Source organism: Emys orbicularis, chromosome 13 (assembly GCF_028017835.1).
Source record: "Emys orbicularis isolate rEmyOrb1 chromosome 13, rEmyOrb1.hap1, whole genome shotgun sequence".
In the NCBI taxonomy this organism is placed as follows: Eukaryota; Metazoa; Chordata; order Testudines; family Emydidae; genus Emys; species Emys orbicularis.
This window is the reverse complement of record NC_088695.1, coordinates 21,760,705-21,787,003: the sequence shown is the minus strand read 5'-3', so window position 1 is coordinate 21,787,003 and position 26,299 is coordinate 21,760,705. Positions and strand designations below refer to the sequence as shown.

Sequence of the window (26,299 nt, the reverse complement as noted above, 5' to 3'; positions counted from 1 at the left end):
CTGGTGTTGTCTGGACCAGTGATCTGCTAGCCCACTCCAATCCTTGACTCTGGGAGTCAGCCTTACCCTGCTCTGCTGTGAGAACCCCCACTCCTGGGCTGTTCACGCACAACCTCTGGAATGTAAGCTGCTCCCAGCTACTTGCAACTGAATGACACTAGTGAATATCTTGGTCCCAGACACAACCCTAGGAACCTCCATCTTGCAGTGTCCAGTTATGCCCACTGGACACTGCAAGCTTATATGAGTTCGTCAATTTAACAAAGAAATTGATATGTACCAGGCTTGTTATCCACTCTGTCTGTTTTATACGCTCAGTCCGTGTGCTTGTAGAACACAAGTCTAGGCATGTCTCTGGGGCATTGCTGAGTCTCTCCAAGCAAGGTTGAGCAATTCCCCTGGTGGGTCGGGACAGGGAAATACAAAGGCTGCTCCCTGGGGGTCATCCTCTGGGAAAGGGAAGGAGTCAGCCCCAGGGGCGGCAATGGCATCACGGGAGGTGGAGGGGATAAGGACAGGGTTGACATCACGGGCAGGGCAGGGATCAAGAGTAGGGGCAGGGCAGGGGTCAGGAGCAGAGTCGGGGAGAGGAACAGAGGCAGGATCCTGAGCCCCAGTAGCTGGGCCGCTGGCCCCTCTCGGTTCAGCTCAGGGATCTGGGGGGTGGGAAGGGGACTCTCAATGATGCCGGGCTCAGACTCTATGGCAGCCACGTGTGGCAGCCACGGCATCAAGAGGTGGACAGTCTTCAGTGGGGTCCCCGCCCGGGAAGGAGGTCGGTTGCCCCACACCTAAGAGGGCTACCCAATGGGACTCGGATCCTGGCTGCGTGGCACCAGCCATTGCCTCAGTAGGCTCGGCGGCTGTCAGCGGTGTGCCACCTGCGGCCGGGCAGATGGAAGAGCCCAGGGGATCCTCGGAGGCGGGAGCAGAAGCAGCGGTTAGGGGGAGGGAGCATGGGGAAAGGGGGGCCAGGGTGAGGTTGCTTAGATCGAGGCCCGCTGGCAGAGGGTCGTCCTCCCCCTGGGTGACCAGGGTCAGACCCAGGCCTCGATCTCCTCATAAATGGAGGGGAGATCACCTTCCACCACCCCGGGATTCTCCCCGCCGGCACCCAAAGCGACGCTCGCTTCGGGGCTCACAGGGGCTTCAACTGTTAAGGGGGCAGGAGGGGCTCCATCGGGGGCCTCTGAGGGAAGTGGAGGGGCGGTACTGCCCTCCGGTGCTGCTACGTCTTCCCCAGCCGGTACCGGTGGACAAATTCCACCCAGGGGCAAGGCGGAAGGCTCGGCATCGGTGCCCCGGGGGGCTTCCGGGGGGCTTCTGCATCGTACGGAAGGAGTGGAGCTCGAGCCTTCCACTTGCCCCACTTCCCCTGCACTAGGGCCCAGCCCTCCATGGCATCATCTGGGGGCTGGCTAACAAAGGTCGGGTTGGGGGGTAGGGGTGGTGGCTCAGGGACTCGGGGAGGTAGCGGTGGGGCAGCATGAGGGAGGAAAGATTCCCCTTGGGGCGGGCCCTTTCCTATGCCCGGTGGTATCCCCGCTGCACCCTCCTCCACAGGCCCCATCAGATTGCAGGCAGCAGAGGCGGGGCTCTCCCGCTCATCTGGGCGCACTGGGGGAGGTACCCCATGGGCCCGAGCAGGAGCAGTGGTGGACTGGGAAGGAGGAAGGGCGGCTCCGGGTGCCGGACAGCTGGGTCACCAGTGATGACGGGGCCGGCGCCCTGCTGGGGCTTGGGGGTCCCGGACGCTCCTCCTTGCCGGACCAAGGGGCAGTCCTTCCAGACGTGCCCCGTCACCCGGCAGAGGTAGCACCGGGCCTCCCCCATGGAATAATGCACCCGGTAGTGGGCCCCCTGGTAGAGGACCAGGAAGGACCCCTTGAGCGCCTCTCTGTCACACGCCGGCGGCGGCAGTTGAAGCTGCACCTGCCGGCGGAACAAGAGGACGTGACAGAGGGCAGGGTCTTTGCAGCCCAGTGGGAGAGGGCTAACAACGGAGATGGGTTTCCCCAGGGTAGAGAGGGCGGGTAACAGGGCGGCATTAGGGAGGAACGGAGGGACAGAGGTCAGGACTATCCGGACGCCAAGGTCCTCTAGCGGCTCCAGGGGGACGAACACCCCCCTCACCGCCAGGCCCTTCTCCACCACCTCCTGGGCGGTGGCCTCCGATGCTAGGAAGAAGACGACCTTTCCGTACATTTTGGAGGCCGCTACAATGGCCGTGGGCCCCACCACCCTTGCCAACACCCGCACGTAGGTCTCCATGTGGGGCGAGGCGGGCACCAGGAGGCAACGGACAACGTGCTTCCTGGTGACGGTGGGGAAGGGGCCCTGGCCGCTATACATGGTAGTAGAGGCGGTGGCCGGGAGAGATGACGTAGCGGCAGGTGGGGGGGGGCACCGCCACCTGGGCGTATGCCCTGGGGGCTGGGGGAGGGGCACCCACAGAACTGGTGGAGGGAGCAGCGGGGAGGGACGCCGTGGCCAGTGGCAGGGCCATGGAAGCGGGGACATCCCCTGCCATGGAGGGCCTGGTCTTTTTGGTGGGGCCCTTACCCTTCTTTTTGCCCTGGCCCTTCTCGCCGGCTGGGGTGGCTCCCCCAGAGTTGGAGGGGGCGAGGGACATGGCAGCAGTGGAGGTTACCCCATTGCCTGCCACTGCCGGAGCCCCAGTGGGGGCAATAGCAGATGGTTCGGCAGCGGCTGTTGAGGTAGAGGCTAGGGGAGGTGATGGGGGGGGGCAAGTGGGGGAGGGGTGGCTGGAGGGGCCCCACCGGCTGTGTCTCCTGCCATAATGAGCAGGGAGGGAGGGAAAAAACACCAGAGAGAGGAGGGGAAAGGGGAAGCAGGTCAACCACTCCCCCCCCGCTAGGCTGCAGACTGGGGAGGAGGGCGCCAGAAGGGGAGGGCTAGATGGGAAGGGGGGCTGTCAAGGACTTGTGGGGGTTCAGTCACCGACTCGGGATGGAAATCCAGCTCCTCTAGTTGCACTAGGGAAATGGGGGATATAATAGCATGGGGGGGTGCAGTGAACCAGGGGCAAACTCAAACAGGGGAGGGGCACAAGCGCATGGGAGGGGGCATGGGCGCATGAGGGGAGGGGCTAATCAGTGTTAACAGACATCAGGAGGAAGGTCCTGTGGTGAGGATAAAGAAGGTGTTGGGAGGAGGCCATGGGGAAGTAGCCTAGGGAATTGTAGCTGTTGTGCAGCTGTTCCAGAAGGCACTTTAGACAGGGGGAACTTGCAAATGTAGACAGGCCCTGAGAAGTCTTCATTGTACACAGATCCTGTGATAGTCCTTGGTAGTGTGGATTCCCCTTAATGAGCCATCAACACTATCTGGCTTCTTCATTGTTTTACCTGAAAGGCTGGTTGTGGGTGTTTCCAACCTTAAAACATATTCCAGTAACATACACATAGCAAAACTTCATAACTTCATATTTAATGATAGCACATACAATTTAACAGGATATTAATGTTCAAAAGATTAAATGATACCTTACAAGGCATACTTTGTACAAAACATATCATAATCATATCACCATGGTAAATATGGCAGGGAGTTGCTTTGGGGTACAGTGTGTCACGCTTCCTCCTTGTGGCTTCTCTCTCCCCTCCCCTGTCTCATTACATCCCCCCTTCCATCAAGTTTTCCTCTTTAGACCTGGACTGTTCCCTTCCTGCTGCTGCAGCCCCCTCCCCATAGCAGTCATCCCTGAGATTGCTCCCACCCAACCCTCTGTCCCTGCACTGCCACAACCCAACAGCCTGCACCCACTCTGCACCTGTAACTGGCTCCCCCAGCCCACTTCTTTGCCCTTTTCCTCATCCCCCATCTCACAGGCCTGGTGCTGGGATCTGAGATGGGAATGGGGCAGCAGGGAGCAAGGAGTTGATGCCATTTATAACATCCCCATGGGAATAGGCCTGGGGGCTGATCTTTGCTGGGAGGGGACAATCTTGACTGTGGGTAATGTGACCAGATGTCCTGATTTTATAGGGAAAGTCCTGATATTTGGGCTTTTTATTATATAGGCACCTATTACCCCCCACCCCCTGTCCCAATTTTTCACACTTTCTATCTGATCACCCTAGGTGTGGGTATCACTGTCAGGGACAGAGATTCCTTCTGGCCTGAGCTGGAACTGGGCAGATTATCAAGGGAGCTGTGTTTTTACCCCCAGCATTGTAACCAGTGAAGAAATAAGGGCGGAGCATCCCGGAGAACGTGTCAGTGAAAGTGAAGAGATGGGACTTGTCAGTCACATTGTAAAATGAGACCTCACCTGCCTCACAGTCCAGGAAAATCCCCACGTGGCTGGGCCTAGTTCTTATGGGGATAGAGGTGGAGGCGGAGGTGAGGGCCTCATAGACATCATTCCTCAGAGACACTGTCCAGTATCCATTCCCAGGTGATGCTGTGATCTGCCCCTTCCTGCTCCCAGATTCCCTACAAACCCCCAGAATCCAGTGGATTTTTTCTCCCACCTCCACCTCCCAGTAATGCCTCCCACCTCTAAATCCCTCAGTGCCCAGAAGTTCAGGGTAAGTATCATATCTCTCAGGATTGTCAGGCAGATCCTGCCGAATGTCTCCGAATCTTACATGTTTCCGATCCTCAGACAGGACAAGGTTGGGATGAGCTGTGTCTGGATCGAGAGTCACATCCACTGGGGAGAGAGTCACAGAGTCAGATAAAGGGACAGGGGCTGGCCACTGGGATCAAAGGGAAATTAATCTGCATCCCCGTTAATCGCTGTGTGGCTGGGTTGCTGGCCTTTTAAGAGGAGTCTGGGCCGAGTCTATGCCAGGGTGTAGGGATGGGGAGAGGTGCAGACCCCAAGGAGTATGTGAGGAGAGCCAGAGGGTTGGGGTGAACAGAGAGGCAGATGCTAGGGGGAGGGGAGGGTCAGTTATTGAGAGGGTATGTGTGACGAACTGGGACTGTTCTTACTGTGATCTGTAAGTGCTGACAGGGGAGTGTGGCTGGGATGGTCTCCATTGGGGGATGGGAGAATGACTGAAGGGAAATACCTGAGCCTGTAACATGAGAACCCAGGAGGGGGCTGGGGCGAGGTGACACCTTTGCCCGGGAAACTGAACAAAGGCTGTGGGAGGGGTCGCTGAAGGGGAGTCGGGGAAGCTGGCTGGTGAGGTGGCTGGAGGCAGGGAGGGCTCTGACCTCTGGAGGGGGCCTGGGGTGCCCGAGGACCCCAAGATGGACCTAACGGAGGGGTATCCTGTTGTCTGTGCCTGCAAGACCTGTCTCGGACTGTATCCCCGTCGTCTAAATAAACCTTCTGCTTTACTGGCTGGCTGAGAGTCATGGTGAATCGCAGGAAGCCGGGGGTGCAGGGCCCTGAGTCCCCCCTTACTCCGTGACAACTGGTGGCAGCGGCGGGATCTACTGCACCCCGTGGACGGCGCTTCCTGCAGTAAGTGACTGGGGAGCAGTAAAACGAAGGGGGATTGACGGGGACCCGGCGTGCTGAGGAGTCAGAGAGAGACGGTTATCACCCCTGGGAGTGTGTGACCAGCGAGAAGGACTTTTGCAGTAACAGGGTCCCCCGGGGGATCGCAGCGAGTGGTCCCAGGGGCGGAGGAGTCTGCAGCTCGACCCTGGCAGAGAGGTGGTGACCTCGAGAAGGGCTGGCACACTAGGGTTCTCCCTGGAAACTGTGGGGAGCAGTGGGCACACTGGCCTGTGAGTGGCCAGCAGGAAGATGTATGCCAAGCGGCTTAAGAGCGACCTGGTGGAGCTGTGCAAGCAGAGGGGGGTGCGCATTGGGAAGCTCACCAAAGAACAGCTCATTGCCCAGCTGGAGAAGGGAGATCGCGCAAATAAACTGATCCCTGTCTCTGAGGGAAGCAGCCTGGCAGATGCAGCGCAGGCCCCAGTGTCTGTCCCAGCTGGGAGTGGTCAGCCGGCTGCTGAGGGCTTCCCGAGACCCCTCCTTCCTATGCCTAGGGGAAGGGTGGGGAGGAGCCCAGCAAATACCGAGGGCGCAGTGACCCCCCCGGCCAGCAGGGGATCCTCCCGGCAACGCTCGCCGGCCAGCAGGGGATCCTCCCGGCCACGCGCAGCATCCGTGGAGCGGAATGGGCTGGAATGGGAGAAAGAGCTAAAACTGAGAGAGCTGGAGGATCGTGAACACCAGAGACAGCATGAAGAGAAACTGAGGCAGCATGAACAGGAGGAGAAAGAGAAACTGAGGCAGCATGAACGGGAGGAGAATGAGAGACAAAGGCAGCATGAAGAGAGAGAGAGGCTGAGGCATCATGAACTGGAACTGGCGAGGCTGAAGGGCCGCGAGCCCCCGGCTGCGGTGAGTGAGGGGGGACCCAGGACTGCACGAAGCTTTGATAAGTGCATCCTGGCCCCACGTAAGGAGGGGGAGGACATGGATGACTTCCTGGATGCCTTTGAGACGGCCTGCGAGCTGCACCAGGTTGATCCTGCAGACAAACTCCGGGTTCTCACCCCCTTACTGGACCCCAAAGCCTTGGCCTTGTACCGCCAACTGGAAGAGGCGGAAAAAGGGGACTATGAACTATTCAAAAAGGCCCTGCTACGTGAGTTTGGGCTGACTTCTGAGATGTACCGGGAAAGGTTCCGGAGTCAGGATAAAACCCCGGAGATCTCATATCTGCAACTAGCCGTCCGCATGGAAGGATACGCCAGCAAGTGGGCTGATGGGGCCCAGACAAAGGAGGACCTGGTTAAACTGCTGGTATTGGAGCAACTGTATGAGCGGTGCCCATCCGACCTGAGGCTGTGGTTGAGGGACAAAAAACCAGAGAACCCGCGACATGCAGGCCGGCTGGCCGATGAGTTTGTGAAGAGCCGGTCAGGGGCTGGCAGGGAGGAGTCCCAAAGGAGCAGGCCCGCTGCGATGCAGAGAGAGAGTCACCCGGGTACCTCCCAAAAGGGGAATGTGGGGAATCCCCTCCCATGGGGAATGCCCAGTGTCAGGGACAACCGACCGGCTCGAGGGGACACATGGGGCATGGTCTGCTATCACTGTGACCAGAGAGGTCACATACGGGCCCAGTGCCCCAGGCTCAGGGACAGACTGAGCAGACCAAACCCACAGAGGGTTGACTGGGTAGAGACCCAGCCAGGCGAGAGGCAGCACTCCCAGGGAAGGGGGGCTGGCAGAGTACCACCTGCTAAGGAGGGAGGAGAGCTCCAGGCCAGCTCCTCTGGGGGGCTGGATGCTCCAGACTCAGGGTTTTTGGTTTATACGGTGGGCGCGGGGCAGTCCCTCCGGAGAGAGTACCTTGTACCCCTGGAGGTGGATGGGAGAAAGGTCGATGGATACTGGGATACGGGCGCAGAGGTAACACTGGTCCGGCCCGAGGTGGTGGCCTCAGATCGGATGGTGCCCAACACCTTCCTGACTCTGACGGGGGTGGGTGGGACCCCATTCAAGGTACCTGTGGCGAGGGTACGCCTGAAGTGGGGGCCCAAGGAGGGCCCCAAGGACGTGGGGGTACACCCGTATTTGCCCACTGAGGTGTTGATGGGGGGGGACCTGGAGGACTGGCCAAGCAACCCCCAGAATGCACTGGTTGTGACCCGCAGTCAGAGCCGGCGAGGGGCACTGCGCCCTGGCCTTGGGGAGGGTGCCTTGCCCGAGGCGCAGGACCCTAACCTGGTAGGGAGGGAACACCCAGGGACACGGCTCAGGGAGGCTGTGGCTTCAGACCCAGCCGGCGAGAGAGAACAGGTGGCCATCCCTGTCCCAGCTGCTGAGTTCCAGGCCGAGGTGCAAAAAGATCCCTCCTTACGGAAGATAAGGGACCTGGCCGACCTCGGTGCGGTACAGACCGTGGGGAGAGGTGGCCGGAAAAGGTTCCTGTGGGAGAAGGGGTTCCTGTACCGAGAATGGGCTCCCCCAGAGAAAATGGAGTCAGGGGGGATCAGGAGGCAGCTGGTGGTACCCCAGAAGTATCGCCGCCAGCTGCTGTACCGGGCCCATGACATTCCCCTCTCAGGGCACCAGGAAACCTGGCGTACCCAGCAGAGGCTGCTACGGAGCTTTTACTGGCCTGGGGTCTTTGTTACTGTCCGGCAGTACTGCCGATCCTGTGACCCCTGTCAGAGGGGGAGGAAGGCCCGGGACAAGGGGAAAACGGCTTTAGGACCCTTGCCCAGCATAGAGGAGCCTTTCCAGAGGGTGGCCAAGGTTAAAAGGGGGGCTCTGAACCAAGAGAGCCCGAAGCACAGACCTCCAGACTGGAGCGCTGGGAGAAGACCCCAGCCCAGTTGGAACCCCAGGGGTATTGGGGTGGGAAAAGGGCACAGGCCGCATAACCCTTCCCCCATGCGAACGGCAAATGCCCTCGAGCAACCCCGAACTAAGGGGGGGCGTGAAACTGGAGGGGCCTGGTGTAATTCTCACCAAGGAATGGGAGGGATGCGGGGGCATCCATGGGAACGGGGGTAGGTTCGAACTTCCCCGGGTCACTGGCTAAAGTGACCCCGCTCAGTTCGGTCTCGAAGGGGGGAGATGTGACGAACTGGGACTGTTCTTACTGTGATCTGTAAGTGCTGACAGGGGAGTGTGGCTGGGATGGTCTCCATTGGGGGATGGGAGAATGACTGAAGGGAAATACCTGAGCCTGTAACATGAGAACCCAGGAGGGGGCTGGGGCGAGGTGACACCTTTGCCCGGGAAACTGAACAAAGGCTGTGGGAGGGGTCGCTGAAGGGGAGTCGGGGAAGCTGGCTGGTGAGGTGGCTGGAGGCAGGGAGGGCTCTGACCTCTGGAGGGGGCCTGGGGTGCCCGAGGACCCCAAGATGGACCTAACTGAGGGGTATCCTGTTGTCTGTGCCTGCAAGACCTGTCTCGGACTGTATCCCCGTCGTCTAAATAAACCTTCTGCTTTACTGGCTGGCTGAGAGTCATGGTGAATCGCAGGAAGCCGGGGGTGCAGGGCCCTGAGTCCCCCCTTACTCCGTGACAGTATGGAGGAGCAGAGAGTGGGGCAGGCACTGGGGGTGCAGGGAAGAGGGGATGGACAGGTGCCAGGGTGGGGAAGGGAGGGGGAGAGTTCTAGGGGGTGGGGAAGGGGTGGGATGGGCACCAGAGAATCAGATGGGGGAAGGGTATGGAATGGGCAGGTGCTGGGGAAATGGGGGAGGAGAGGAGGGGAGCACCAGAGTAATTGCTGGTGGGGAGAGGAAAGTGCCAGAGGGGAAGGGCAGAGGTATGCACCAGGGGGTTGGGGGGATATGGAAGCAGGGACTAGAAGCCACTTGGGATGGCCCTCTATTGGGCTGGGCATTGCACAGACAAGGGGGGATCTTCACAAGCATCTGCGTGACCAAGGAACACAGATCCTAGTGACTGTCAATAGGACGTGAGCTCCTGAGTCACTTAGGGCTGAATGCACAAAAGTAGTTCGGTGCCTCAGTCCCTGGTTTAGGCTCCACCGTGATACACAAAACTCCAGCTGACCCTCTAGTCACCTTGGGACAAAGTGGGGATTTCTGTGTAATATTTTTATGAATCCTATGAGTGCTTCTGTTTCCCTCTGTACTTTGCATTGCTACCTAGTGGGGCAAAATGGTCAAATCTGATCTTGGGGTAGAACAGGAGACATGAGGTGTGTGTGCCACCTTTCTGTCTGGGGTGGAATGATTGGGTCTTTAAAGAACTGGTTGAAACAGATGCAGAGCAAGAAAGGATCCAAAGAGACAATCGAAACCCCAGCAACTGAACGACTGACACATAACAGCAGGGAGCTCTGGCAGGTGCGGTACATGAACTCAGTTTCACTCTGCCTGAGGACAATGGACTGGGAAGTGAAAGGAAGGGGATAAGAGTTGGCTTTTCTGAGAGGCTCAACTGCTCTCACCTTTGATAAGGAGACAGAGCCTGAAATGGAGTCCATAGCACCCTGGCTAGCTGATATAGACTTGGCTTGGCCGTATAGACTCTGACAACCTTTATTTCTCTATGCTAACCTAAGGACTTCCAGTGCTATGTTCCAACTGACTAATAAAACCTACTTTAGAAAGGCTGCCGGGTGTCACTGCAAATACTAGCTGAGCTAAGGTGCATTGATCGTTGAAGAATCTCTGACCGGGAATCAATCTCAGTTGGACTTGCTAAGCGGAGCTCACAGTGTGAAGCAGGAGAGCTGATACCCAGAAGCTCAGTCTCGGAGTTGTTGAGGCTGTGTGGCCCACCCTTCAGGACAAATGGGACCCCTTGGGGATCTAGCACACCAGCGGGGTTCCTCCAAGGGATTATTTAAAAGCTGGGTCATAGCACAGATCCTGTGGATCCATGACACTCCTAAACTCACTCAGCACTACAAAAATGTAGGTAAAAGGTCTGTCAGTTCTAGGTTTCTGCCTCTCAGCATGTGCACTGCTGTCTCCCTCTAGGCATGTGGATGCTTATTTCCCACCTGAGCCCCAGAGCAATCCACAAATCAGGGAAGATAAGCATTCAGCCACATAACTTGCATGCAAGGCCTTATGTAGTAGGTGTGCTTTAATTACCACCATAGAACAGCTTCAAGAGGAGAGACTGAGAAAGAACCACATCAGAATAGCTCATAACCAGTTGCTAGGGCACTCTCCTGAGAGATGGTACATACCTCTTTAAATCCTGTCTCCCCTGTGCAAAGAGGGGAATTGAACCTGGGTCTCCCACATCCCAGGCGAGAATCTGTTATTGAGGATTCTGCTTTACCACTTTCATGCATAGAACCAAGGCACGTCCCAGAAAAAAAAAAACTCATGCAGAACAGTTACATTTGCTGAAGGGGCGCATCAAACCACCCAAACCGCTGAACACAAGGAAATGCCCCAATGAAGGGGTCTGAAGGGTAACAAATCTTAACGTACACATCCCAGTCACCACTTTCACACTCTGCCCCCTTTGTGAGAGGCCCAAACAACTTCAGCATATGCCTGGCAAGCCTGGAGTAGCCAGCGAGTCTCTCAGGGCCTGAGACCCTGACCAGGTGGAGGCTGCTGGGGGGGACGGGACCCAGGTGGTGGATCCTGCCAAGGATGGGGCACCAGGGGGTGCCAGCAAGCCTGCATTTCCCTAAAATGAAGCACTGAGGAGACAGTCTCAGGATCCTGACAGGCTCAAAGCCCAGCTGTGCCCAGGGCCCAAGGGGGTTCATCTTGCAGTGTGGGTGGGTGGGACAAGGGGCTCAGGGTCACACAAGGATATTCTTGAGCAGTGAGGAATGCTGGGGAAGGGGAGAAAGTTGATGCTGATGCCGCTTGCTCACAGTCCTGTATTTCTGCCACTCTTTCAGGTTCCACTTTTAATGCCCCTGCAATGATGGGCAGCCTGGTGTGATGGACGGGATGGGGAGCAGAAAGCCCAGCTGTGGGGCAGCAACCATGACTCCTTCTTAGCAGTATCCCAAGAGAATAACAATGTTATTGAGGGTTCCACTTTACCACTTTCATGCATAGAACCAAGGCACTTCCCAGAAAGAGAAACCTCACACAGAACAGTTACATTTGTTGAAGGAACATCAAACCACCCAAAACCTGAACTCAAGGAACAAACCTTAACATACACATCCCAGTCACCACTTTCACTGACAGACTCTGCCCCCTTGTGAGAGGCTCAAACAGCTCCAGTGTGTACAGTACCACATTCACCACCATCACACTGCAATGCAAAATCTTAACTCTGACTTCATGCTTTCCCATGCTACAATAACACGTCTCCCTCATTTATACAAATGAAGGGGAAGGAAAAAGTAGAACTAGTAAAAAAAATGATAATTTTTGTATTTGTTTGCTTCTTTCAAAAGTTTTCAGTAATAATTTGAAAAACTTTTTTTTCAGGTTTTGTTTCACTGAAAACAGAAAAAATCTGGAAAAAAATGAAAATTTTCTAAAATTTTGCAGAAAATATTGTTCTGGCAGGCATCACCAGGTGGTGCTGTTTCACCCAGTTTTCAGGTTCTTTTTCTTAACGTGTGAGAGCAAGTTTTGATGCTTGGGAAGAAATGCAGTGTTGTGTTAGTTTTGGGTTATGCAAGGTGCAGAGGCAGCATAGGAAGCGATGGAGCTCTGGGAGCAGCAAGAGTGGTTACTCTCTGCCTTGTGCTCTGACTAGAGTCAATTCTGGAGAGAGAGTTGCTCCTTGGGAATGGGCTGCCGGTGTTGGGATGAGCTTCCTGGGAGAAGGGATTGCCCTGCACAGGGCCGGCTCTAGGTTTTTTGCCGCCCCAAGCAAAAAAATTTTTGGCTGTCCCCCGTCCCAGCCCTGGGGCTCCTCGCCGCACCACCCTGCCGCCCCAGCCCTGGGCTCTCCCCCCCCACCCGCACCCACCTGCCGCCCCAGCCCTGGGCTCTCCCCCCACACACACACACCCTGCCACCCCAGCTCTGGGCTCCCCCCTACCCCCCCACCATTGCCCCCACACACACACCTCCTGCCGCCCCAGCCCTGGGCTCCCCCCCCCCGCACCCTCCTTCCACCGCAGCCCTGGGTCACTGGTAACTTGCTCCAAGGGCAGGTCATTCAGTAGGAATTTTAGATGTGCACAGAACACAGACAGGATTGGTTCCCATATGGTTACAGAACTGCAGTAAAGTGGAACCATTTTCAGCTTGTGTGATTGGAGGATATCTGGATGCATATTATAAGACTGTCCTACATAAATGAGGAAAAGTTGAGGTGCCTTTATTATTCTTTTGTTCCACTCTTTCTTTCTATGGGGAATTTGCCAATGCAATATCACTGTCTTCCTTTTAAACAAACAAACAAAAAAAAGGCAATGGCTGTTGAAAATAGCAATTCCAGTCCTAATAAGCAATGGGAAGCATTTCTTGCTCAATTTTATCCTACTTTTTCTACAGCAAGTTACAGTGGATCAGTATATTTGATTTGGGAGAAATGAAGTAACAGCTGCCCAAACTGAGCTTGAGCACTCCTGAATTTTGAGGTGTTCAAATCTGGAAGGCAGGTGCGGGGGGGGGAGGGGGCTGTGGCTCCGCAGGGGAGCATGGCAGCATGTATGCAGCAGCGTGTCTGGCGCTGCGCGAAGCCAGACACGCTGGTCTGAGTGGCACGGTAAGGGGGCTGGGGGGTTGGAGAAGGGGTAGGGGGATCCAGGGGGGCAGTCAAGGGACAGGGAGCAGGGGGGGTTGGATGGGGCAGAGGTTCGGGGGGGCAGTCAGGGGCAGGGAGAAGGGGAGGTTAGATGGGTTGGGGGTTAGATGGGTCAGGGGTTCAGGGGGGGCAGTCAGGGGACAGGCAGCAGTTGGATAGGCATGGGAGTCCCAGGGGTTTGTCAGGGGATAGGTAGGGGGTGGGGTCCTAGGGGGGAAGTTGGGGGGGGTCTCAGGAGGGGGCAGTTGGGGACAAGGAGAAGGGAGGCTTAGATAGGGGGTGGGGTCCTGGGGGGCAATTGGGGCAGGGGTCCTGGGAGGGGGTGATCAGGGGACAGGGAGCAGGGGGGTTGGATGGGTTGGGGTTTCTGTGGGGGGTAGTTGGAGGGAGTGGATGGTGGCAGGGTGGGGCTACCCTCCCTCCCCGTGAAGTGTCCTATTTTTTGAATGTTAAAATATGGTATCCCTACTCACAGTGCAGCTCTCCATTCACAGCAGGCTGCAGCATGAGGTCTCAGCTTCCTCACTCCCTCCCCCTCTTTCCTGTTGGTAGTGGCCAAGGGAATGCTGGGAAATGTAGTTCTTTCCCTGCTCCAGGCTGGCTCTATAGGCAGGGAGCTAACCAAGGAACTACAGCTCCCAGGGCCCCCTGTTGGTTCTTAGCTCCCATGCTGGATCCCTGCCACCCCTGCAAATGGGCTGCCCCAAGCACCTGCTTGCTTTGCTGGTGCCTAGAGCCGCCCCTGGCCCTGCATGGAACGTGTGACCTCCTCTTTCCAGGGCTTGTGTAAGTGTGTAAATAAAGCAAATTGCACTCAGAATAGACACAGGCTCCATGTCACTGATTTCTCCTTCACTGGAGAGATAACATGCAAGTCCCCAAACCCACTATCGCTTGGCAGGAGGACATTGGTGCTGGAAGAAAGGTCTTAACATATATGACCAGCTCTAGTGAAAAGTCTCAGGGCTGGACAATTAAACCAGGGTGGCTCCTTCCTGGACCACTCTGTGGGATCTAGGGTTCCCCTTGGGCCAGGGAAAAGGAGAGGGGACAGGCAGGATTGGCCCTTGGCTCAGGCTACCTGGCACTGGCCTCACATCCTGTCTCCAAGGGTGGGCAGGGGCTGCCAGGAGAGAGGTGTGGCAGCAGCCAGCTGGTGCTGCAGGCAGGAGTCTCCAACCTGTTTCCTCCAGTACTGCAAGCAGCTACAACAAGCCGCTGCTCATTCTTTCTGGGAGTGCCAGGCCTGGAACAATGCCCCCAGCTGTTCCTTCTCCCCCACCCCTGACAGACACTTACATGGCACGTGTTGGTGACTATGAGATGTCTTGTCAGTGATGAATATGGCAACCCTCCCTGTTTTTATAGGAGGCAGCACTGGCCAGGGGAATGGACCAAAAGACCTTAATTCTGTTCCTGACTCTGGTCTGACCTTCAGCATGTCTCTGTGCCTCAGTTCCAGCTCTGTAACACTGGGACACCTTCCCTCTTTGTAAAGCACTTTGGGAAATGTGGCTGAATAACTCCATATAAGAGCTACATGTTGTTCCCTTTTATAACAATACGTACTGCTGACAGCTCACAGCCCCTTGGGACTGAGCAGTGATGGGGATCTTCACCAGGAGTGGGTACATTTACTTCACAGGCTTTTTCAATGTTAAATTATCAAAAGCAGAGTCCCTGAATGTAACTGCCCCCTTTTCCATAGGGGGGCCAGTATTAATGTATTAATAGAGTCTCTTTAGTACCTTTGCCTGGAAGAGCCCAGACAAATTTGGCACATGGATTTAAGAATGGAAGAAACATGGGTGCTTTTCAGGTTGCAGATAGAAAAAGCTACAGAGCCCCTGCTGCATTAGTGCTAACTTACCTGTGAATTCCCGCAGCACTTCCATCATGCCAGGGACTCTGTACGCATCCTTCAGTTCAGCAGCAATGAGCTCTGGTTCCTGCAGCCTCACCTGCTCACTCCTAAGGAGAACACAGTCCCGTTATCACTCAGATGCTCAGCACAGGTACCATTGCAATGGGCTTGATATAAAAGTGATGGTGAATTGAAGATGGAATCTCACCTGGCCAGTGTGCCCTTTACATCCTAACAGGAGAGAAAGTAAATAAGCAAGTGTTATTCACAGACCCTCTGGTTAATTTTCTCTGTTTCATGCAGCTCTACAGAAAGGAGTAACAGATCTGAGTCACATTAAGATTTGTTTTAACATAACAAGGTAATAATAGCTGAATGGTGTATAATAGCAATGACATTGATGCACAACTCTAGCCTCAGATAAATGCATACATAAAGCCACTGATGGTACCATGGAGTGGTTACCAAATGTGGATTAACTACTTGGGAACAACAATATGAAAAAAATTATTTTGACAAAAATCTTCTGCAGAGTTTCTGTTTAGGCTGCCAAAATAAATCGCAAGATGAGAAAAAAGCTTTTGTCTAAATCATGCTTAAGTGGGTGTTAAACAGCAACTGTACTTCAAAAAGCGATTGTGAAAATGGCATCAAGAGGCCCCAGTTACTGGATAAAATATAGTGATCTTACAATAAAAATGTGGTTTTAAACTTCTCCCAGCAACCACAAAGTCCCACCTTTGCTGACTGGCAGGAGGAGAGAGAAATCAAGCTATCTTGATGTCAACACTACATAATTTTGGGAGGTGCTCAGATACCAGGATGATGGGTACCAAGTAAGAACCTAGACAGATTGAATGTCTAAGATTGTAGGGGCAGGGCTGTGTCCTTCTGGATACTGGAAAGCATCCAGCACATGGTGCCAAGCAATGGAAATTTAAGTGCCTAACCTGCTTGGTGCTTTTGAAAATCCCACTAAGCACTGATCTCTATCTCCAGACACCTAAATACCACTGAAAATCTGGCCCTAAGTCACTTTTAAAAATGGGATTTAGGGGCTTTATAAAATTTTACCCTTAGGTCCCAAAATTTAGGAATCCAAACTTAAAAATGTTGGCTTATTACTAATAATAGAGTGAAATACTGTGTAAATCTGTGGTGGTATATAAATAATAATGAATCAGTAAAAAAAATAACAAGCATATTGGAGGGTACATTCTTTGCCTGTTTTCATGGCTGTGGAAAAGCCAAATTAAAGAGGAATTTAGTATCACTCACCTTCAGCAGCTCAGCAGCTGGTTGCTGACACTTCTCCTCTATCTCTGTGAACAGCTTCTTCAGAGAGGAGCTTTGCTGGGAGAGTTTGGCTATATTTTTATTTAGCCTCTGCAGAGTCTCCTCCTCCTCCTCCAGTCTTTGGAGAAAGTGTTTCTTTTTTTCATTCACCAACAGTTGTAGTTTTTCAAATTCCGACAAGATTCGCTGTCTCTGACACTTTACTCTTTCCTTGAGTTAAGAAAAAACAAAACACAAAAAACCTTCCCAACAAACTCCATCAATCTCAGGAGAATTATCAAGTGTATAAGGCCATGTTGTATGAAGTATATGAGATTTGAACAAATGTTCATAGATTTATAGATCAAGACTAGAAGGGTCAATAGTGATCATCTAGTCCGACCCCTGCATAGCACAGGCCCATCACACCTGGGTCCAGTCCCCTGCTCCAATCACTCTTTCCTTATTTTCCCACAGGGGAATAGCTTCAACAGCAAAGGTTCAGGGACCCCCATGTAGGGTGACCAGACAGCAAATGTGAAAAATCAGGACAGGGGTGGGAGGTAATAGGAGCCTATATAAGAAAAAGACCCAAAAATCGTGACTTTCCTTATAAAATCAGGATATCTGGTCACCCTACCCCCATGTCAGAATATCCCACACCACTGTGGCTAGGAACTCATGTGAAAAGTGTCAGATGCCTACTCAAATCCCTTGTACCCCCTCAGGGGGAGTGGGGACTTGACTTAGGGTCTCTTGCAGCCTGGGTGAGTACCTTAATCACTGGACTGTGAGTTATGAAGGACAGCCTCCTCCCTCTAGCCATTTTGTATGAGCTCACCAAGGGATGCAACTGAGTAGGTGAGCTCTGAGCTCAGGTCCTGCAGGATAGGTGGGTGCCATTCTCTCCCCAGTTTGTGGATTGCGCTGAGGCTTAGGGGCTCCCCTGGCATGGGGCTGGAGGGTGCAGGCAGGCAGAAACACTGGTGCCCAGGGAACTTTCACTGCAAAAACTTGGGTGCTTTTTCTGGTGACCTGCCCCAAGTCTCAGACCTTTAGAACATAATTTTCAGTGTATGACATAGCTCCTTGCATGTTCTTCCTGCATCCATTTCGCAATAATTACACAAATCAGCATGACAGAGGCTTTCGTTGGAATGGTTGAGACTGACAAAGCCCTGTAACAGGGTGCTGGCCAGGAGGCCCTGAGCTAGGCCCCTGTTAGCCCAGCTCCAATTAAGAAGTATTAATTGGGGCTGTCTGGGTATGCCACGCCTAATTGGTGGAACAGAAGCACCTACGGGCCTTGTTAGCCAGGGGGCTCCTATTACCCCCCACCCCCTATCCCGATTTTTTACACTTGCTGTCTGGTCACCCTAGGCAGGAAGGAAGTGAAGGGGGCAGAGGGGCATGCACGCACGCACTCACACAAAGGGAGGAGCCACAGGCTGTGCATCCCTGCTGGCTGGAGAAGCTAGCTGTCCCTCGGGTTGCTGGTTTGCAACTGTCTGTAAACAGAAGGTGGTGGGAGCTGACACTGTTAATAAAAGAAGCACTGGTGATTGTACTTGGAGGAGGTCTCTGACTGATTTGTGCAAAGGCAAGGGAAGGCCTCATTACAAGCCCCCATCAGAATCCCATAGCTCAGAACATAGAGCAGTTTACCCAAGAGATGGCTGATCACTGTTCAAATCCCTCCTTCTTATCATGGTGAGGGTGAAATTGAACCTGCCTCTCCCACATCTGAAGTGAGTGCTCTAAACACTGGGCTAAAGGAGGTTCTTCTGCTCCTGCCCCCTCCTGCAAATGGCATAGGTCCTTAATCCTAAAAGAGTGTTTGCAGCTGAGAATCCCAAGCAGTGCTAGGTGCCACTCTCTAGACTGGATTTAGGCACTGAAACCCCTGAGTGGGGAAGGGCTTAAGCCACATCCCTCTGTTCAGCATTTCCTATTGCCTAGCATGCTGACTTCTGCAGATCTCATTCTAAGGCCCTACCTCTCCCCATTCATTGTAGTGGTGCCTGGGCACCTAACTCAAGCTTTGTGGATTACAGTGATTTTCTAGGCCTGGTGACTGTCAGCCTTGCCACAGCTCCAGTCCTCTGGGAAGCCAGTCCTAAGAAATAGATAAAGGAAACCCAAAGTCATGGTCTTGATTCTGCAAATGCCTCTGTGCGGACCCCCTGTGAAGCCACTGGTCTGTACAGGCATGCAGCATTCCACCTGTGTGGAGCAGTTTTCAGTATCATGGCTTAAGGTTGCACTTCCACAACAAACCACAGAATCACCCTCAAGTAACAACTGCATCCTTAGCTCTGCCCCCAGTGGAGACAACAAAACCCAAACTTGTACTAGGGATAAAACAAACAACAAAACTCAGCCTTTCATTGCACTAGATTGTCCTCAGGAAATGCAAGACTTCCATTAAGAAAGAGATTGAAAATACTGGGACCACTTAGCTTGCAAGATTCATTTGTTTGTTTTAATTTCTATGCTAAGGTTTATAATTCTCTTTATCAAAGATACACTCTATTGTACATTCTTTAAAATACCTAAGTGAAATGAGAGATTAAACCAAACTGCAGAAACTTACTTTCCAGTCTTGTGGTTTATTCCGCTCTCTGGATTCCAGCTTTGAAATCTCCTCCATCGCTTTCTTCAGAAGCTCAATGTCTTTTTGGAGTTTCACCTGTGGGGAAAATGTTGCCTAATAAATTCTACTGCAGTGAGCCAGAGCTCTGAGGATTCTTCACCCATGGGTGGCAGGGGGTTTTGTGGCCAAGCCCAGGCCAGAAGTGAACGGACCTGGTTTCTGTCCCCAGCCCTGCCACAGACAGGGCTGATTTGAGTGACCCTGGGGCTTTCTGCAGAGCTGTTGTATTTGGTCCCCAAATAGTAAGGTTCAAGATTCAGCGGGGTGCCTTTTCTTCCCACCTACCCCAAACCTACCCCATTGCTGGCCCAGGGAGAGGGGCAGATGATGGGGTAGGATCTGAGGCTAAAATAGGACAAGAACACATTAAGAATTACTTAAACAAGTTAGATGTCTTCAAGTCAGCAGGTCCTGATGAAATATGTCCTAGAATACTGAATGGACTGGCTAAAGAGATCTCTGTCCCATTAGCTATTATCTTTGAGAACTCATGGAGGGGCAAATATAGTACCTATCTATAAAAAGGGGAACCCAGGGAATTATCTACCAGTCAGTTAAACTTTGGAACCCAGAAGGATAGTGGAGCAAATAATCAAACAATCAATTTGCACGAACCTAGAAGATAATAAGGTAATAAGTAACAGATCACGTAAAAAAAAAAAAAAAACCTAATATTCTTCTTTGATAGGGTAACCAGCATTGTAGATAGAGGGAAGCAGTAGATGTGATATATCTTGACTTTCGTAAGGCTTTTGATATTGTCCCACATGACTGTCGTCAGATGTTGGCTGTGTGCGTATTCTCTCTGCATGCTGCACTGGCTCTGGCCAGATGGCAGACTCAGATTGAAATGCCCTATAACCACTAGAAGCAAAGGCACTTGGTCAGGTTTATTACTGATGAAGCACGGTATTAGTGCCCTATATGTGCTACAAGTACACTTAACACATATATGCCTGTGACAATGGACGCAGCTCAGTCAGTGGCAGGACTTTCCACTGCCCCCTAGACTGGCCAAAGACACTCCCTCTGAGACTCTATTTTATACACTGATACAAATAAATTACATATTGCCCCTCTGACATGTTCAGTTACCACCCTCTGATGTGGTTACCACCCTTTACCTTGTACATGTTGGTTCAATCAAAACATCTCTATCCCTCACACTGTCATCCTGACCTTATCTTTAAGAGAGGTCAACTTGTTTCTGTTATCTTTTGGGGGGAGGTGTTTGTACCATACTTGGTATTGGGGTGTTCTGGTGTTCTGGTACCACCCTTCTGGAATGTGTTTATGTGAGTGTCCTGTACCTAGTGCTTCTTAGGAATGTGAATGTTTTTGCAATAACATCCCTGTTCTTGCCAGATTCTGTGAATCCGCAAGCAGGCGGAGCCTGACTTCTGCTCACATCCTGACTTTTACTAACTTTACTTTATATCCGCAAAGCTTGACAACTACTTTAGTTCAAGCCTCTGATCCAAGGCCTCATGTCTCAGGTGCTCCTTCTATTAAAATGATCTCATTAAATGACCACTAGAGAAATATAGCCTAGATGAACCTACTATAAGATTGATGCACAACTGGTTGGAAAACTACTATTCTAAGAGTAAAAAAAAACGAGGAGTCCTTGTGGCACCTTAGAGACTAACAAATGTATTTGGGCATAAGCTTTCGTGGGCTAGAACCCACTTCATCAGATGAATGAAGTAAAAGATACAGGAGCATGTATAAATACATGAAAGGATGTGGGTTGCTTTACTAAGTGTTGAGTCAGTCTAACGAGATAAATCAATTAACAGCAGGATACCAAGGGAGGAGAAATAACTTTTGAAGTGGTACGAGAGTGGCCCATTACAGACAGTTGACAAGAAGGTGTGAGTAACAGTAGGAAGAAATTAGTATTGGGGAAATTAAGTTTAGGTTTTGTAATGACCCAACGACTCCCAGTCTTTATTCAGGCCTAATCTGATGGTATCTAGTTTGCAAATTAATTCCAGTTCTGCAGCTTCACGTTGGAGTCTGTTTTTGAAGTTTTTTTGTTGAAGAATTGCCACTTTGAGGTCTGTTATTGAGTGACCAGAGAGATTGAAGTGTTCTCCTACTGGTTTTTGAATGTTATGATTCCTGATGTCAGATTTGTGTCCATTTATTCTTTTGCGTAGAGACTGTCCAGTTGTAGTTATCAATGGTTCAAAGTCGAGTTGAAAGGGCATATCCAGTAGAGTCTCTCAGGGATCTGTCCTGAGTCCAATTCTATTCAATATCTTCATAAATGATTTGGATAATGGCATAGAGGTATACTTATAGAGTTCGAGGGTGATACCAGCTGGGAGGGGTTGCACGCCCTTTGGATTAGAATAAAAAAAAATCTTGAAAAGCTGGAGAAATGGTCTGAATTAAATTCAGTAAGGACAAATGCAAAGTACTACACTTGTGAAGGAATATTCAAGTGCTCAAATTCAAAATGGGAAATGACTGCCTAGGAAGGAGTACTGCAGAAAAAGATCTAGGGCAGGGGTGGGCAAACTTTTTGGCCTGACGGCCACATCTGGGTATAGAAATTGTATGGCAGGCCATGAATGCTCAGAAAATTGGGGATTGCGGGTGAGGGCCAGAAATGAGGAATTCAGGCTGTGGGAGGGGGCTCTGGACTGGAGCAGAGGGTTGGGGTGCAGGGAGGAGGGAGAGGTCTCCGGCTGGGGGTACGGGCTCTGGGATGGGGCTGGGGATGATGGCTTTGGGGTTCAGGACAGTGCTCTGTGCTGGGACTGAGGGGTTTGGAGGGTGGTAGGGGGATCATGGCTGGGGCAGGGGGCTGGGGCATGGGGGATTTGAGGGCTGCAGCTGGGGGTGCAGGCTCTGGGGTGGGAATGAGGAGTTTGCAGTGCAGGAGGGTGCTCTGGGCTGGGACTGAGGGGTTCTGAGGGTGGGTCAGGGCTAGGGCTGGGACAGGGGGTTGGGACATGGGGGGGGTCGGGGTGCAGGCTCCAGGCGGCACTTACCGGAAGCAGCAGCATGCCCCCCCTCCGGCTCCTACGCAGAAGCACGGCGCCAGGAGACTCTGCATGCTGCCCCATCCACAGCCACTGCTCCTGCAGCTCCCATTGGCCACGGTCCCCAGCCAATGGGAGCTGTGGGGAGCGATGCTGCGTGCGGAGCCCCCTGGCCCTGGCTGCCCCTACCCATAAAAGCTGGAGGGGGGACATGCCACTACTTGTGGGAGCTGCGCAGAAAGCCCCTGACCCCGTTTGCCAGCTGGAGCACAGAGTGGGGCAAGCCCCTGACCCCGCTACTCAGTGGGAGCTTGACAGCTGGATTAAAGTGTCCAATGGACCGGATGTGGCCCGCGGGCCATAGTTTGCCCACCCTTGATCTAGGGGTTACATTGGATCACAATGTAAATATGAGTCAACAACATCATAGTGTTGCAAAAAAAGTGAACGTAATTCTGGGATGTATTAGCAGGAGTGTTGTAAGCAAGACATGAGAAGTAATTCTTCCACTGTACTCTGCACTTAAAAGGCCTTAACTGGAGTACTGTGTACAATTCTGGGCACCACACTTTGGGAAAGATGTTGACAAATTGGAGAAAGTCCAGAGCAGAACAACAAAAATGATTAAAGGTCTAGAAAACATGACCTATGAGGGAAGATTGAAAGAATTGGGTTTGTTTAGTATGGAGAAGAGAAGACTGAGGGGTGACATGATAACAGTCTTCAAGAACGTAAAAGGGTATTTTAAACAGGAGGGGGGATAAATGGTTCTCCTTAACCACTGAGGATAGAACGAGAAGTAATGGACTTAAATTGCAGCAAGGGAGGTTTTGGTTAGACATTAAGAAAAACTTCCTAAGTATAAGGGTAGTTAAGCATGGGCACAAAATTGCCTGGGAAGGTTGTGGAATCTCCATCACTGGAGGCTTTTAAGAGCAGGTTAGACAGGGCCAGCCTTAGTGAAAATTGCACCCTGGGTGAATTTGTATTTTGGTGCCCCTGGCCCCCGCTGCCTGCCCCAGCACCCCCCATCCCCCATGGCCCCTGCTGCCTCTCCTGGCTCCGAACACATCCCCGCATCCATCCCCACATCACCCCTGGCCCCAGCTGCCTCTTCACCCATTGCTCCTGACACCGGCTGCCTCCTCACCTCCCCCACAGTACCCCTGGCCCCTGCTGCCTCCCCAGGCTCCTCCCCATCCCCCCATTGCCCTTGGCCCCTGCTGCCTCCTCACCCATCCCCCATCATTCCTGACCCCTGCTGCCATCCCACCCTCCCCCCATCCCTTCTGCTCCCTACTGCCTTCCCATGATCCTCTCCCCCCATTGCCCCCAGACCCGACTGCCTACCCCCCATTTGCCCTGAGCTCCCTTCTGCAGCCTCATACCCCATGCCCACCCAGCTCCTTGCCTCTTGACCACAGCACCCCCCCTAACCACGGTGCCCTGGGCAGTCTCCTACATCACCCACACATAGGGCCAGCCCTGAGTTTAGACAAACATCTGTCAGGGATGGTTGAGATAATACTTAGTCCTGACTCAGGGGACTAGACTAGATGACCTCTTGAGGCCCCTTCCAATCCTATATTGCTATGATTCTATATACTCAGCATTGGTGTTTGTGGAAGGGGCTCAGGGAGACATGTTTACATGAAGAGAAACCTGTTCAGTGCCCAGCAGGATCTATAAAGGGGGAGACACCCCAACTCTCCAGGGAGCTGAAGTCATCACCTCAGAGCTCTCAGTTAGCATGAGGCACTTTGTGCCCCAGCTCTCGGCACTGTAGTGTGAGCATCACACTAGCTTTTCAATGTGGTTCAGCTGATTTGCCAGCTAAGTCTGAACCAACTCTGGGCAAACTCCTCATGTGGATCTTGAGCAACTTACATAGGACCTGCCAGTGTTTAATTTGTAACGAAAGACGTGACGGGGCTCAAGAAATTATGTGCCGGGGCTGAAGCAATTTTTTTTACATTCATAACTGACATGGCAAGCCCAGAGGTGCCAGGGCTAAGAGCTGCCAAACTCGGCAAGCCCTGGCACAGATTAAGCACTGGGGTCTGCTCCCCTTAAACCGAATGGTAAAATTCCCTCTGCCTTCAATTAAGGCAGGATTGGACCCATCACCCCCACAATGCCTCAGATTCCGCATATGTGAAGCAAGGCTAAGAACTCTCTTCCTGCAGGGCAGGGCCCTACAGCTAGACCCACTGGTGTCTGTGCAGGTCTGTAAGCCCGGATGGGAAACAGCGTGCTGTGTGCAAGTACAAAGTATTATCACTTCTTAATGTCTTATAAAAGCAAATGACCTTCGGGGAGTGAAAAGAGAAGTCAGAATCTGTATAAATGCCCTGCACGGGCTGGGGGTGCTGCCCTGCAGATTTTCAAATCAGAGACGTACTAATCAGTACAATGGGTACTGGCCCTACTGAAGTCAGTGGGAGTTTTCCACTGTATTTAGAAGACCTCTACCCAGATGGTGCTAATATCCATGTACTTTTGAAATTAAACTTCTCCTGCAGGGATTTATTTTTTCCTGAATGTTTCCTACCTTGTAATCCTCAGCAGCCTCCTCGATGGGAACCAGAGTGTGAGATCTGTGCTCCTGGGTTTTGTCACAAACCACACCAACATCATCTTCACAGAACAGCTTTAGTGTGTCCTTGTGCTGCCTGCAGACTATCTGCTTTTTCAGGTTTTCAGGTCTTATCCCTAATTGTTTGATATTTTCTACCATGCTGGCAAGCTGCCAGTTGGTCTTGCATTTCTCTTTCCTGAATTTTTTCCTGCACTGTGGACAGAAAACTCCCTTTTCTTCAATTTCCCACTTGTCATAGTATTCTGTGATACAAAATCGGCAGAAGTTGTGTCCACAGTCTATGCTTACTGGATCGTTGAAAAAATCCAGACAGATGGGACAGACCACTTCTTCCAGTAATTTCTTGAGAGGGTGGGCAAAGGCCATAGCTATGGGAATGTAAATGTTTCAGTGATCAGTTTCATTTGCTCTGTGCGATATTTTCTCTATGAAAAATGGGCATACACCATTGCCACATTGTCCAATCTGTGCAAACTAAGAGGGAGGGGGTGGAGGAAAGAGCCAGATAACCATCAAGGAAGAAAGGACGAGAAAGGAAGGAGTCTGGGGGGTTAGAAACAGATAGTAGCCTCTTCATACTTAGGGTTGTAACTTAATTTCTCTTTAAAGCTGAATTTTTCATCCTCTCTAAAATCTACCCCCCCCCCCCAAAATTAGATCAGTCCATTGGTAGGTAAGTTCAGGGGCAGAGCTCTGTAGACAAGTTGATCAAGAGATTCCTGAGATAGAGCACTTTAGAATATGAGCTGCTTTCCAAAGTTTCCAGAATTCTTTTAATGCTTTTTTTTTTTTTGACAGCTAGGAAAATGGGGGACAGGATGAGACACATAAAATATACATGACTGGACTCCCCTTGTTGAGATCTAGTCACAGCCAAAAACAGGGTTAACATTGGAAATAACTTATGAGATCTCTGTTTTCATACTGCAGAGTGGTGTTAAAATGCAGTCCATTCTGGTCAGCCCAGAGCCCCACCACATTGCTGTCATTAGATGTTTGCCTGCCTGTGTGTTCCCTCTGTGTGCTGTCCCAGCTCTGTGCAGATAGCTGGCTCAGCAGACCTCAGTCGAACTGCCCAATAACCATAGACTCAGTTCATAGTGCAGGCATTTGGTCAGGTTTATTGTCAACGAAGCATGGTCCTAATGTACTGGTTCAATGGCTACAGGTACACTATAGGGTGACCAGATGTCCCGATTTTATAGGGACAGTCCTGATTTTTGGGTCTTTTTCTTATATAGGCTCCTATTACCCCCCACCCCCTGTCCCGATTTTTCACATTTGCTGTCTGGTCACCCTGGTACACTAACACGTGTGTGCCCACTGCAATGGGCTACCTCAGTTAATGGCGGGACTTTCCATTATCCCTGAGGCCAGCCAAAGACACTCTCTCTGAGATATCTTTTTATACACCAATGCAAACATATTACATATTGCCTCTCTGATGTCTCTGGGTACCACCCTCTGACGTATCTAGGTGCCATCCATTGCCTTGTACCTGTTGGTTCGATCAAAACATCTCTATCCATCATGCTGTCCTCCTGACCTTATCTTCAGGATGGATCAGCATGTTCCTGTTATCTTTGGGGGATATGTTGGTATCGAGGTGTTCTGGTACCATCCTTCTGGAATGTGTTTGCGTGAGTACTTTCTGCCTAGAAACTCTTAGGTATGTGTGTTTTTGCAATATCAGCCTGTTCTTGCCAGATTCTGTGAGCAGGTCATGCCTCTTGCTCACACCTTGACTTGATTCCAGAAGAAAGATGTCTTCTATCTCAGCCTTGAGATCCACCAGGGGATC

At 52.1% G+C, this 26,299-nt stretch overlaps 1 protein-coding gene and 1 pseudogene across 1 annotated transcript; both read right to left on the bottom strand.

The window, feature by feature from the left end:
- The window catches only part of LOC135887580 (zinc finger protein 420-like), a 411,396-nt pseudogene that overhangs the window by 281,718 nt on the left and 103,379 nt on the right, over positions 1-26,299 (bottom strand).
- On the bottom strand, positions 4,119-24,864 carry LOC135887692 (E3 ubiquitin-protein ligase TRIM39-like). Its single transcript, XM_065415418.1, has 6 exons — positions 24,451-24,864; positions 18,847-18,942; positions 16,257-16,484; positions 15,187-15,209; positions 14,985-15,085; positions 4,119-4,678 (listed from the first exon to the last, which is right to left on the bottom strand). The coding sequence occupies exons 1-6, from the start codon at positions 24,862-24,864 to the stop codon at positions 4,119-4,121; spliced, it is 1,422 nt and encodes a 473-aa protein (XP_065271490.1).

Coding starts and splice junctions, on each gene's coding strand:
- LOC135887692 (XM_065415418.1), bottom strand. CDS start 24,864: ATGGCCTTTGCCCACCCTCTCAAGAAATTACTGGAAGAAGTGGTCTGT. Junction 15,210..16,256: donor CAGCTGCTGAGCTGCTGAAG/GTGAGTGATACT, acceptor CTCTCCTGTTAG/GATGTAAAGGGCACACTGGC. Junction 15,086..15,186: donor GTAAAGGGCACACTGGCCAG/GTGAGATTCCAT, acceptor TGTTCTCCTTAG/GAGTGAGCAGGTGAGGCTGC.